General features: G+C 39.9%; 1 protein-coding gene across 2 annotated transcripts in view; it reads right to left on the bottom strand.

Annotated features, from left to right (window-relative positions):
- Positions 1–14,802, bottom strand: part of LOC133635287 (F-BAR domain only protein 1-like) — a 108,962-nt gene that overhangs the window by 9,046 nt on the left and 85,114 nt on the right. For both annotated transcript variants that reach the window (XM_062028327.1, XM_062028328.1), the window contains 9 exons: positions 13,805–13,856; positions 11,845–11,969; positions 7,759–8,820; positions 7,497–7,603; positions 4,767–4,968; positions 4,118–4,232; positions 3,864–4,019; positions 2,523–2,655; positions 2,161–2,357 (listed from right to left, as the gene is read on the bottom strand). In XM_062028327.1, coding sequence (XP_061884311.1) covers positions 2,161–2,357; positions 2,523–2,655; positions 3,864–4,019; positions 4,118–4,232; positions 4,767–4,968; positions 7,497–7,603; positions 7,759–8,820; positions 11,845–11,969; positions 13,805–13,856 — 2,149 coding nt within the window. The remainder of the gene's footprint in view (positions 1–2,160; positions 2,358–2,522; positions 2,656–3,863; positions 4,020–4,117; positions 4,233–4,766; positions 4,969–7,496; positions 7,604–7,758; positions 8,821–11,844; positions 11,970–13,804; positions 13,857–14,802) is intronic.

Genomic DNA, 14,802 nt, shown 5'->3' with positions numbered 1-14,802 from the left:
ACAAAATGGCGCATCCAAAAGAGAGTCAGAAAGCGACTTGAAAACTGTCTGTAAAACAATCTGCAACATTTTGACAAAAGAACCACCATTACATGTTATGTAGACAACAAAGACATTTTTTAAATGTAGAAATAAAATCATAATATGGTCTCTTTAATGCACCTTTTTTGGTATGAAAATGGACCCGACTAGAGCCGCTCATCGACAATTCGCCTTATAATCCAGTGCGCCTTATGGTCTGAAAAATACGGTAAAGTACAGCATTCTGACAATAAAACTGCATTTGCGTCAAAATATCAGCATCTTTCTTAAAATGTAATTTAAATATCCCAAACTTTTGCTGCTATCAATCCTCGTTAATCAAAATGTAAGTGTGATTATCAAATTTTTTTTTTAAATATCGTTTAACAGCAATAATTATTATTATCTATTTCGGTGCAAAGTGGCAATTATTATTAATAACAGTCAGGGGGAACGATGGATTAAATGACAAGCAGCGAAAAGAGTGATGGCGCTTCAATGAATCAATCAAAGTTAATTTGTATAGCCCTTAATCACAAGTGCCTCAAAGGGCTTCAAAACCACAACGACAACCCCTGATCTGAACTCCCCCCACACACAAGGAAAACATTTCAAAAGCCCAAAATGGGAAAAAGAAGAAACCTTGGGAGGGGGCCGCAGATGTGTGCCCGGCTGCAATGGATGCCCCGTGGCTACAGTTATTGAATTATTACATTCATATATTGTCCGAGTCCAGGCATTATTCTGCATATAAGTGATGGGTGAATGTGTGAGGCACACTCACTGGATGTATTGACACTGCACTGATACATTGTTGGTGTTTAGTAATGGCGCCATCTAAAGTCACTACATTTGACCTGCAAATAAAATGAATAGTTAACATAAACAAGTGTTTTTATTTTTAGAGAGGGCAGAATAATGCATTTATTGACAGTGCAGTGTGAAAGCGGATGTGGTTACTTTGGAAATAAGTAAACGTACCATATTTTTCGGACTATTAGTCGCAGTTTTTTTCATAGTTTACTCAGGAGCGACTTATGTGTGAAATTATTAACACATTACCGTAAAATATCAAATAATAATATTTAGCTCATTCACGTAAGAGACTAGACGTATAAGATTTCATGGGATTTAGTGATTAAGAGTGACAGATTGTTTGGTAAACGTATAGCATGTTCTAGATGTTATAGTTATTTGAATGACTCTTACCATAATTTGTTACGTTAACATACCGGGCATGTTCTCGGTTGGTTATTTATGCGTCATTCAGCCTGTTGTTCACTATTCTTTATTTATTTTAAATTGCCTTTCAAATGTATATTCTTGGTGTTGGGTTTTATCAAATAAATTTCCCCCCAAAATAAGACTTATATATATATTTTCCTTCTTTATTATGCATTTTCGGCCGGTGCGACTTATACTCCGGAGCGACTTATACTCCGAAAAATACAGTAGTCTCAAAGGAATATAACCTGTTGAGGCAATTTCTAAACTAACATCCAAATTTTGATGCCCCTGAGAACTTAAGCTCTTGAAACTGCTGCCCTCTTCATTATGAAATTGAATAGCCCTGCCATACACTGTACAAATTAACAGACTTCTTTGGCGTACCACTAGATTAACAGACTTCTTTGGCGTACCACTAGATGGGTCAGTTTGAGAATCATTGCATTACAATATATTAACAATATTAAAGTATTATACAATCAAAGATGTGTGAATAATAAATTTATAATTGAATCGTGGCCCCTGAATCCTAATAGAATCGTGAGGTGCCCAAAGGGTCCCACCTCTACATCACACAGTATTACTATTTGCGTTTCATAACGTTCTGATGCTTCTGTACCATTTGCCCAATCACTAACTATTTTACAACAAACGTTGGTCTTTCACCTGCTCTAAAGCCATTGATTAATTGCAATACTAACAAAGACAAATATTTTAGTAGGTGTGTATTGTCTCTGCATTCAAATTATTTCATTTGTGTTAAGCAACAGATCTACGGTAAAGCATCACCTCCTCAGTGTGTTTCTGTTGTTATTACACACCTCAGTGACCTATGTGTGTGTGAGACACTAACCCTCTCAATGACACACACACGGTTCTTCTCATCTCTCAATTGCAGTCGCAATTGCTCACCAGGAAGCGGGCGGTTGGCACTGCAGGTCGGCCACAGTGTGGTCCAGCTGCAGCAGCACTTGGACGGCGGTGAGCTGAGTGGAAGGCGCCGTCACAGGACAGCAGTGGTAGTCCAGAGACACCCTGGTCACCGTGCCACTTCGCTGGCACTCGGCTGACAACAGAAGAGGGGCCCTGGCAGGGTCCTGAGAGGACACCTGCACACACGGTACATTATTTGTTGAAATGAGATCCAGATGATTATACAGGTGGGCAGCATCCGGCATTCCAGTGAGCCTGAACAGCATAAGTGCTAAAGCTAATTGTTTACATTAGTTAGCAGCCGTTACGTTAAAGCAGCACAAAGAGTGTTTGATGCTGACCTGATACTTGAGTAGTCCAACATTGTAGTAGGAAGCCTGGGGGTTGAGTTCAGCTTCCCGCTGCAGGAAGAGCTGCAGGGCCTGCATGTTGAACCAGAAGTCCCGGGCGTCCGGGTCGCTTTGAGACGGGTCACTGTGTGCAGACGGTTTACATTGAGCGGCATGATGTGACACAAGGCATCAGGGTTAGTAAAAAAAAATAAAAATAAAAAAATAAATAAAAAAAAGGATTGCAATTGCATGCAATATGCATAATTGGCCATGACGCATGTGCATGCCATTTTTATGGAAGTTGCGGGAGAGACAAAAAGTGAGCAAAAAACAAGAATAGCAAAACAAATATGTTCAGAAATACATCACCTATTTTTGTATTTTTGATGGGTAACTGTCACATTTGAATTTTTACGGTACCAATGTGAGGTACTTGATAATAAATATATTGGTACTCAATAGTAACAATTGTTTGTACTTTTGTATGTGTTCATGAAATAACAAAAGTTCCTTTGTTTAATAAAAAAAAGTAACATTTTACCACTCAGCTGAAAATGGTGTCCAGCTGTTATATCTTGTTTTCTTACAATTCTGATTCTCATTTACACGTGTGCATTTATTTCAGTTAGTCCCAAGTGTGTTGCCGCCAGGAAGTAGTCTTTACCATTAAGTTAAATGGGCCACTGTGCACAATTTAAGTATTGTATATATTACACAGCAGCTGTAACGTGCATCTTAATTTTTGAGTGTTTTCTATCATGCATGCTTGCTTTGTTAGCATGGAAATTTGCAACATTACCTAGAGGCAGTCCGCTACACATACGCCGGTTTGCCCGCTCAATGTTTAAGTCGGTGCAGATTCTGCATTCGGATGTGACATGTGCAAAAATTGCTTTGAAATATGGTACCGTTTGATTTAACGTGATTCAGTAATTGCTAGTACAGACGAAATTCAACACCCATCCTTACCCATTTTTAATTTTAGCTGAGGGCGGCACGCTGCTCGTTGAGAAGAGCAATATCTTAGGCTTCAAAATCATCCAATAGGACAAGAAAAAGTTGCTTTTTTGAAAAATACAATCTTAAGTCTGAATACTTGCTAAATATAGCCACATATAGTTAAGTTGGAAACACGGACCCCTCCTGCTATGTCTTCTTTTTCTCTGGCAGACTAGGTTCATATGAGGTGTGTTAAAAAACAGTTACGATGGCACCTATTGCATGGCAGTATAACGACAAGCTACATTCACAGACAGTCCCATTATAATGTGTTTATGAGCAGGTAGCACCTAATATATTATACATTGATATAAATGCATTTTATTTATGGGAAACACTGAACTTACTGACCTGAAAAGAAGCTTCTGGTTAGGCAGGAAGTGATCTATCCTGGAGATGTTGACCAGTCGAAAACTGAGCACAGGAACGTTGGCATTGGCTGTGAAAATGCGAGTGATGCCTGCTGGGAATGACATTGTCAGGTCGCCTGTGATTTTCACAAGACAGCTGAAGAAAAGAAAAAAAAAAAGACAAACTGCTTTTTATTGGCAGCAGAGAGAATGTAAGATGTGCGCCATTTTCACAGACAATAGCGTCATGCTGACCGATTGTTTTGTCCACCCTTGAAATAAGCATTGATGTACTCGGTGATGGCTGCTGCCACAGGCCACGACTCCTGGGTGCTGAGGGAAATGGGACTGGGTCCTCGTGAGAGGTGCACTTTGCAAAGAAACAGATTCAAACATGAAGTATGTTTAAAGGAAATTCAATGAATAATATTGGTGACAAATGTTTGGTTCCCAAACGTTTGTCACCAAGTACCACCTCAGAAAACACCATAATGGCAAACATTAAAATACAGTAGCATAGTAGGCCTAAGTATTCATTAAAAACAAGGCAGAGGACTTATTTAACAAGTATAATACATCTTTTTGGCCACAGTAACATTACACACAGTTTGATCAGTAACACTGTGTTAGAATATAATAAATAACTCAAACTTCGTTCTAATTAAGTGATTCATTGGCTTACCACTAGATGGAGCGTGCGTACCACAGTTTGAGAATCACTGAAGTGTTTGTGTGACTGTTCTTGTGCTTGCAAGGACACACAAGTGAGTAGTTTCGGGCTGATGTATTTCCTTAATAGTGTAATAAGATCAAGCCTAAGAAAGTTTTGGCGCTGCCATCTTGGTAAATCCTTTTAGAAGCTAAATGAAATCAGCAGCTGAGCTGAGCTTTAATTCTTTCTTACACTGCCTTGGTGGGTGGTCCTGGGAAGGGTAGGGGAGCGGTGAGGCTTGCCCCACCCTGGCAGGGCTGGGGGCGCGGTTCTGCCCCCCCCATTCATTGTTTCTGGCTTGGGGCCCCCACTCGCTTGGGCTAGAAGAGGATGAGGAGGAAGAGGTGAGGGAGGGGCTGGGCTCAGGCAGAGGCGACGAGCACAGCGACCGGGACTGTGATGGGGGAACAAGACAGCACTTTAGTATTGTATAAATGGTACTACTAGTACCGATACAACATAGGTACAGCATCACAATGAAATGTCATCCATCTAATACTACAATAACAACCATATTTTTGTTGAGTGTACACGCACAATATATTTGTCTTTTCATTATTGTTTGGAAAGACTATATGACTATAGACTATACTTGTAAGAACTTACTTCCTTAAAATATATATTTTTTAACATATCTTGTCTACACTTTTTCATATTTATAATATTTATTATAACATGTCCTAATTCTGCTAGAAATTAAAGCATCTTGATATTGTTCAAATAGAGACACTTACATATGACTATGACATAATGCCTTAGCATGCTGTCCCAAGACGATGTATTACTACCCTAGAAAAAGAGTTCCTCTGTGTTTGCTCTTACAGTAACAATGTCCCTATAGCTTGGTTATTATACAGGTTACAGAACGTAAATTAAGTATTGTTGGTGGTTTTTGGATGAATTTTAAAGTTTAGCGGCAGAATACATTGCTCCCATTAGCTGCATTACTAGTCACCAAGAATGAGACAATTTTTGCCGATTAGAATGCAAAAAAATCAAACTTGTATGTTCTTGTCTCTCATTAGGATTGTGAACGATAAGACAAAATTCCCAAAAAGTGCAGTACCTCTTTAAGTTGTGGCTGGTGAATGTATGCATTCTTTACATTACACGCAGTAAGAAAGGACCAAATGACAGGCAAATGCACAAATACTGATCTAGTCTAGTTAGATGTGACCAAATTAAGTCTATGAGCACCAACTGATGAAACCTACTCGGATGAGAGGCAAAACGTCTTCTAAGACAAACCAAACAGTCCAGTTGCGATCGATTGAAAGCCCTGAGATGACAATGACCTAGATCAAGGGTGCTCACGTTTTCTGCAGGCAAGCTACTTTTCAATTGATCAAGTCGTGGGGATCTACCTCATTCATATATATAATTTATATTTACTTATTTATGAAATATATGTTTTTGTTAACATGTTAAATTTGTTTAATGATAATGCAAGCATGTTTAACACATATAGTTAATATTGTTAATAAATTAAAGGTGTTTAATTATAATACAAGAATCAGGGGTGCTCACACTTTTTCAGCATTCGAGCTACTTATAAAATGATCAAGTCAAAATGATGTACCTACTACAAAAATGCAAAACATATATTTATTTTTAAATATATTGAGGATTCTTTATATCTACAATGTATGTTGATGTACATGCATAACCGCATGAGCCAATATTGCACAACACAACACAATTAACTATGTAAATTTTTTGTCATTACCCGACTTTACTCTGATGACTTGCACTGAATTGAATCAGCCAGGGATGCATAGTCCGGACAGTAGCTGCTGACAGCCAGCCTCAAGCACACTTCAAAATGTTCATCAGTCATGGTGGAACGGTACTTGGACTTAATGATCTTCATGTGGGAAAAGGCTGACTCACATAAATAAGTGGAGCCGAATAATGCAGTCAAGGAGGTAGCACATTTCCTGATGTTGGGGTACTTTACCTCTGTGAGTAAGTTCCAGAAATGCCGCTCCACATTTCCCTTCTTTGGTATTGCGATGGCAGACTGGCAGATGAGGCTGTCACGCCAAATTTCTTCCCCCCTACAAAAACCTTCCTCCCCAACGAATGAAACTAAAAAAAATTTAAGTTCACATAAATGTAATTTTAATTGAGTTCACTTACACAGAGAAGTAAAAAAAAATGAATTTAACGAATACATTTAGTTTGAATAAAGTTTGATAATGTTGATTGATAATGAATTAACTTATTGTACACTGTTATTCATTTTCGCATATGTCCACGAGTCAAATGTGCATTCAGTCAGGAATATCCTAAAGTTAATTTGTCCGATTAATACAGACGTTTTGTTAACGCTATATTATAAAAAATAAATTTACAAACACAAGCTATGGGATGACGTAAGAGGAAACGTGACCCCGGAAGTAGGGGAAGGTTTTTGTAGGGGGGAAGAAATTTGGCGTAACCAGGCAAACGCACTTCGAAAATGTCATCGTGAAAAAAAAGTCCTCCTCCCATTCCGTATGAAAGTGATAAGTTGTTGTCTTCTTACTTGGTCCAGCCCCCCCACTCATTTTTATACCCTTAAGAGAAAAAACTGAGGGCTGAAAATTGGCGGTAACTCGCTGACAAGCTTGTTAGTTTTGCTGCACTGAGTGCCGTTGTTTGCGCTTGCGCAGTGACCTAAGTGTCAGAAAAACGCAGATGTCATCTGACTGGCTGCCCTGTTTATCAATCAAAATACGGGATGGATGATAGGCTGGCGTCAAATTTTTTTTTTTAATGTAATGCACTTTTTTTTTTTTAAATGTAATGAGATCTACCAATACTACCTTTGCGATCGACTGGTAGATCGCGATCGACGTATTGAGCACCCCTGACCTAGATGAATGAGAACATTCATAGACACGCACAAATACTGTATTTTTCTAGTAACAATATACTCACTCGGTCAGTACCGCTAAGACGTCCTGAGCTCCGTTTGGTCTTTGTTGCTCTGGAAAGAGCAGCTGTGATTACGTTATCGGCATCCTTTCTGAAGGTGTGTTTGGACCCTGAGGAAGACATGTTTCTGTTGTTGTCGTTCCTTTTTTAGGCAAACAATCATGATAAAGTCACAGAGAAATGTTTGTTATTCGTATGATGATAGTTGTAAGTAATCTATTGTATAGACCCATCTAATGTACATTTCGACTAAAGGAATTCATACCTTTGTGAGCGACGATACTGCAAGGCAGCGAAGTGTTAAGGTCGAGACAATCTTGGTCTTTGTCTGTGGAGAAGCAAAGGTCTTCCTGCGGACCAGAATGTCTTGTGAGGGGAGGAGCATTTCGGCGGGGCTCGCTCCCTGAAGAACGAGATTTTCTCCTCTCTTCTGCTGCATCGCCCTTCCCTGCTTCTCCTTCAGTTGATTTAGAGCTGCTCAACTTTCCAGAGGCACCCTCGCTAAACGGGTTGTGAACAGAGTTCCAGTGTACCAGCTCCTTCTTCGGCTGAGATTGGGATAAAAGACCTGGAGTGGCATTAAACCCGGGCCTATTGCTGTTGGTGCTGCTACCATTGCTATGAGGTGGGACTATTCCAGCTGTGGAAGACATTGATGACTGGTGAGTGGGGCTGCCAATCATGGTGATCGCAAATGGGTCATCAGAAGAAAAAGGTGGCGGTAGACTTCGGTCTCGTTTCCTGTCTCTGTTTTTACGATTCGAGGAGGTGAAGGAAGAAGAAGGCGGCGGAAGCGTTTTGTCTGTGACAGAAATGGAGAACGGATCTCCTCGCACCTCAGAACTCCTCCTCTCCTGGGCTGGGCGTGGAGGCGGACGTGGCCAAGCGTCCGCCACCTTAAAGGACTCCTGTGTGACATTCTTGTCAAAAGCAGCAAAGAAAGGATCCTCAGGGATGTGTCTGCAGTTCCACATTGCTGTGTCCATCTCCGATGAGGGGAAGGACTGCGGGAAAGCTGGGAAGCACATGGTGGAAGAGTCCATATCTGAGGGAAGACGAGAGAACCGTGATGGGCCAACGGACCAGGCGCTCACAGGGTCGTCCTGTAGATGAGGACTTTGAGCAGGGGAGGGTTCCCGGAAGACTGAGAGGAAAGGATCTGTAGGTCGCTCTCGTGCTGGGGTCTGTTCTTTACTCTGAGAGACAGGAGGCCATGCTGCCCAGCCAACTGGCTCAGGAGAGGGGCCAAGTGGCTGAAGGGAAGGCGAGTCAAGACCAGAGTCCTCGATGTTGTCGGGTGAGGAAGAGTCTGATGAAAAAGCCGCATCTAATGCAAAAAAAGGTCAGCTGTGAAATAGACAAGAGTATTCAAATTAATTCACTACGGCCCTATTCTCTCGTTTACGCTTCAGTTTTTCTTTACGCGCATGTCTCTCATTCGTATTCTTCCATCCAGTCTCCATACATGCCCACCACACGTAAGTGAGGCAAGAGCATGAGTCGTAAATGAAGGAGGTCTCATTACTAATGAGGCGGATTTGCCATAATGTCCTTTTTTGGGTGTGTGAAAATCATTTTCACACACCCAAATCAATTTTCAAAACACTTGTGAATGTAATTGTAATCTATGAAAATGATAACACTTTCAATTTGAAAAGACCGTATCCATCCAGGCTGGGCTAGAAGCTGTATTTGTTTTTTCATGGTGATGTAGTGTGTGTATGCACACTACAACAGCTTCTTCTTCCTGGCTGGATGTGCATAGTAGATGAAACTTGTTTCGCCTGTTATTTATTTAGCAAATAGGGCTGTGAATCGATTTGATTCGATTCTTGGGGGTAAAGATTCGATAAAGAATCGATTCTTGATTCAAACAATTTTTGACTCAAAATCAATCACTTTTTAATAACATTGGGTGGCAGTTCTATGAAACCACACTGGTAAATGTCTATATTACTTAAAAGAAAACATTTTTTATTTTTTTATTCTACCTAAACTGTTTATAAAGTCAAATACAAATAAGGCAACAATAGAAGTATCTCACTTCTCTTTTCTAAAGTAAATCTGTACATCCAATATGGGCATCTACATCAACAATATGATTAAAAATAGTTACAAATAAAAACCGCTATTCATTCGAAGCTCGATTTTTTTTTTACACCCGTAGTAGCCACCTTAATGGTATGTGTGATGTTAGGAGTTCAATTGCAGCCGATTACCCTTGAGAAGGGGGCTCTACATCTGCGCTCCCCTTTCAATGTTTCTTCTTTTTCCTGAGCTGGGGTTTATTGAGTTTTTCCTTCCTTGTTAGTTTAAATCAGGGGATGTCACTGTAAATTTGTGAAGCCCTTTGAGACTCTTGTGATTAATAGCTATATAAATACATTTAAATTGACTGTGTAATACAACCGTTTGTGAAGTCGCGACATGTCAGAGTGGCTTGCATTGACAGCTGTCTGTGTGTGCGTGTTATGCCGTGGTCACACCCTTCTTCTCTTCCACTTACGCAGAGAACAAAGCGAGGTAAATGATGTGCATTTTGGTTTTTATTAGTTATTTCAGGCTAGCATTATAGTCCTTTTTTACACATCTCAATGGAGGTTTCCAGGTGTCTCCAATTGAAGCGACCAGAATACATTTGATAGCTTTCTGGAAGTTTCTTTTATTGTTTTATTATGTGTGGCGTACATTGCATCAAAACTTCAAGTGCAAAATGGTGTTCTACCTTCTGACGCCACTTGACAAATTGCAGCTTCAGAAGCGCGTAGGAGTGAAAGTACTGAGGTCGATGGGAGAATTTGTGCAGGGTCAGACTTAACAGGTAACCCCCACATTTCACTGATGCTCATACTTGCCTACCCTCCCGGTTTTACCGGGAGACTCCCGGTATTCAGCGCCTCTCCCGATAACCTCCCAGCAGAAATTTTCTCCCGACAAACTCCCGGTATTCAGCCGGCGCTGGAGGCCACGCCCCCTCCAGCTCAATGCAGCAGCGGACCTGAGTGGGGACAGCCTGTTCTCACGTCCGCTTTCCCACAATATAAACAGCTTGCCTGGCCAATGACGTCATAACATCTACGGCTTTTAGAGAGTAGAGTGTACAACTGCGCACACAACAAGGAGACGAAGCAGAATAACGAGGAAGTTACAGACATGGCGACGCCGTCGACGAGCAAGATGAACAAATACGCTCGCAAGTTCCAAAACGAATGCAAACAAGAATTTCAGTTCATCCAGGACAGTTCGAAGGGGAAGGGGTATGTAATTATGTTGCCTGTACATTTTGTAGAACAGACTTCTCCATTGAACACGGTGGCTGAAATGATATACTCAGTCATGAACGGAGAAGTTAAACAGGACAATACTGCCATCTACTGGATAGCCTCCGGAACATTGAAATTCAAGTATTTATTTTATTTATATGTATAATAAAATAAATATATATATATATATATATACCGTAATTTCCGGACTATAAGCCGCTACTTTTTCCCCTCGTTCTGGTCCCTGCGGCTTATACAACGGTGCGGCTTATATACGGCCTGTTCTTCTCCGACACCGACGAAGAGGATTTCGGTGGTTTTAGTACGCAGGAGGAAGACGATGACACAATGATTAAAGACTGACTTTTCATATACCGGTAGGCTGGTTATTTTGATAACGTACAGGCGAGCACTTTGTATTACTTTGCACCGTTGTATTATTTGTACTCTGCACGAATGCTGTTCGCCATGTCAAAGATGTGAAAGTTTGATTGAAAGATTTATAGTTAATAAATGGGACGCTTTGCTTTCCCAAACAGTCATCTCTGTCCCGACAATCCCCTCCGTGGTAGCAGGAACCCCTATATACTATGGTAATTACACATCAAAACCCTGCGGCTTATAGTCGGGTGCGGCTTATATATGGAGCAATCTGTATTTTTCCCTAAATTTAGCTGGTGCGGCTTATAGTCAGGTGCGGCTTATAGTCCGGAAATTACGGTATATATATATATATATATATATATATATATAGGTAGAATTCACTGAAAGTCAAGTATTTCATATACATATATATATATAAATACTTGAGTTGGTGAATTCTAGCTGTAAATATACTAATCCCCTATTAACCACACCCCCCGCCCCACCACCGACCACGCCCCACCCCCCATCTCCCGGTATCGGAGGTCTCAAGGTTGGCAAGTATGCTGATGCTCCACCCAGAGTCCACATTGTGAATGAAGGCACGCAGTGATAGACTTAAGTTGAGAAGAAGAATGCTGTGCAGCCAAAATCCATGCAATCGCCAATCTTTTTCTACTTAAGCACATTGGAGAATAGGGCCCTAAATAATTTGTAATAGTTACATTCAGAGGCACCAAAAGAACGTTGTTCTTGGAGTTGTTCCCGACCACCAAAACTTTTGGATTTGAAGGCTGCCTCGAGCGGAGGTCCAAAGAGACTGTCTGTACCGAATGCTGTAGAACTCAACCTGATGAAGAGCACAGTCAGCAGTTCACAGTGGTTCAAGACACAAGAAGGAGAAAATATACAGAAAATTGGGTCTGGTTGCTGCAAACAGTGCACCTCCGTAGCACTCACAAGGTGCACTGAGGTGCAACAATCTTAAACTATAATGTGTGGCTGTGTTTTACATTCAAAGGAGAGCAATCTTAAAGGTGACCTACTTTTGTCTTTTCTGACCTTGCTGGATAGTCGTGTTAAAAAATGGCAAGGCGTCAAGGCATAAGGTTCATGCTTTTGGCAGTGAACTTACGCGCAGTTTCTGATGCTTCTGGTTGCTGTTTTTTTATCCAGTCTTTTTGGCTACGTTGTGTCATAACTGTACAAATGTAATTTGGACATTAAGTATAAGTTAACCTCAGCTTCAAGCTGTGAGATTGACATAGCTGGCGCCTGTGTTATTTATTCAAAATTCAATACAAATAAATACTTCCGTGTTTGTCTTTACTACATTTTACCCAAAAATGTCATGTCAAGATGGATCAGTGGAAAATTGGATTGGCAGCAGTACTCCGACGGAAAAAGACCACAACATTAAAAGGGGAATTGCACTTTTTTGGGAATGTTGTCAATATTTCACAATCCCTACTGTGAGCAAAGAACACATATGGTTATCTTTTTTTAAATGTTCTTCTCATTTGTAAATAAACTCTAGCAAAAGTCAGTTATCAACGGAGCTGATGGGATTTGCTCTATTCTGCCTAAATAGCGTTCTAAAAACATCCAAAAACCTCTAACAATGTTTTATATACATGCTGTAAGTATATATGTAATGTAGTAACAGGCACATTTATATTAACATGTAATATTTACACGTTTTACAGATTTTAAGCATACGGAGGCACATTAATTTCATAGATGCATCACAACGTTTGCTATTTACTCCGACATAAACAACAACAACCACTAATCACAGCAGACTTAATGAGAACCGACAAAACTACTTTGAGACAAATGATGATGCAGAACCTTATATTTTTGAGCCTGAACATAAGGAGGATGAACTGCAAGTTTTAGAAGCTGAGTGATAAGCAGATCTTGAAAGTAGCATTATTGCTAAGTGCTAAACAACAAATAAAACTACGAACATAATAAAATAATCACTTACTGTACAATGCCTGCTCTCATCGGGATGCCAACTTATGGGATGCTCGTATCTTCCCATTTAGATGAATAATTAATCATAAACCTCACGCAGGCGAAAAAAAAAAGGTATTTCACACCATCTTTGGGTACAAGTTGAATGTCATAGTTGACCAACTTTTCAGTTTATAGGTCACAAACTTCTACTACACAAGTGAGAGACATGATTTGCATTTTTTATGCAGCTCTGTATTGGTCTGAGTGTGCAGGTGTACCTAATGTTGTGACCGGTTGAATCTACATGTATATGAAGCTTTTTTTAAGCCATGTCTGGGAACAAAATAGTTGTGACGTTCGTACTCAAATATAGATTTAAACAGTGCACATTCTCAAAAGATACATTTAGATACTTTTGGAGAAGGTGGGGTGTGGTCTTATTTGCAATCTGGTAACGCCTCCACAAATGAACATCTTGCAGATATATGCAGAAAGTAGGTCAAAAGTGTGACTGTGAAGCAAAATTCATGCAAAATTTACACCAAAGCATATCCTATACATATAATCTGGATACCAAGAAAGTGTTTTAAATGTATCTTAAAAATCATCATAGGTTCCCTTTAAGGGTTGACTCAAGTTTCACAGTCATTGGCCATACCACAAACACACCTGTGCTCTACCAACACACTTGTCAGACAAGATAAGAGGGATAGAGTATCTCACCTGCTGTGATCAGGGCTGGAAGTGGACCTGCGTAAACCCCCCTGGTCTCCATCTATGAACAGACACACTTTCCTTAAGAACACTATATCACAATGTTATCAGAGCACTGACAGGATGCCAATGAAGGCAGAGAGATTAAAAAAAAAAGAAGCTTTGATCTTAGAAATACAGAAACACCAACAATAGCAAGGTGTCACTTAGCTCCAACTCGGGTTGCACTATTTTGAGAAAAAACCTAATTTCGATTTTTGTCTCTGAAATTTGGTGATTACGAATCGATTTGCGATTTTTATATTCTATACATAAAAATGCAAAAAACTGGGAAAATAACGAGTAAGCAAAAATTTTGCTTATTAAAAATATTGAACATCTTAAAGTGCATTTTTTCCCATTTGGAAAAACTAGGTCGGGTTGTCTTTTTTTGTTGCCATCACTGATCACGCCACTCTCGCTCGTTCATCCATGTTAATGGGCTCATATTTCTCATCCGATTTAAAGCTGAAATATTCCCACAAAAGGGACATTTAGACTTAGACTTAAGACTTCCTTTTTATTGTCATTCAAATTTGAACTTTACAGCACAAATAAGAGCGAAATTTTGTTACATAAGCTCATGGTAGTGCAGGATAAAAAAGCAATAAGGTGCATATATAAACAAAAAAATATATATAAATAATATATAAAATAAATAAATATATATAAATAAATAAATAAATAGATTACTGTACAGATAAATATATTGCACTTTTTCACAAGCGTCCACGTTTATGGATGTATGTTATATTGTCTTTTTTATTCCAGTGAGTTAATCCACTTTGGGGGGAGTTGAGGGGATAATTTAATTATGATGCGTTCAAAAGTCTTACGGCCTGAGGGAAGAAGCTGTTACAGAACCTGGAGGTTCTGCTTCGGAGGCTGTGGAACCTCTTTCTAGAGTCCAGCAGTGAAAACAGTCCTTAGTGGGGGTGGGAGGAGTCTTTGCAGATTTTCTGAGCCCT

Source organism: Entelurus aequoreus, linkage group LG19 (assembly GCF_033978785.1).
Source record: "Entelurus aequoreus isolate RoL-2023_Sb linkage group LG19, RoL_Eaeq_v1.1, whole genome shotgun sequence".
Lineage (NCBI taxonomy): Eukaryota > Metazoa > Chordata > Actinopteri > Syngnathiformes > Syngnathidae > Entelurus > Entelurus aequoreus.
Note: the sequence above shows the minus strand (reverse complement) of the source record. Positions and strands in the feature narration are given on the sequence as shown.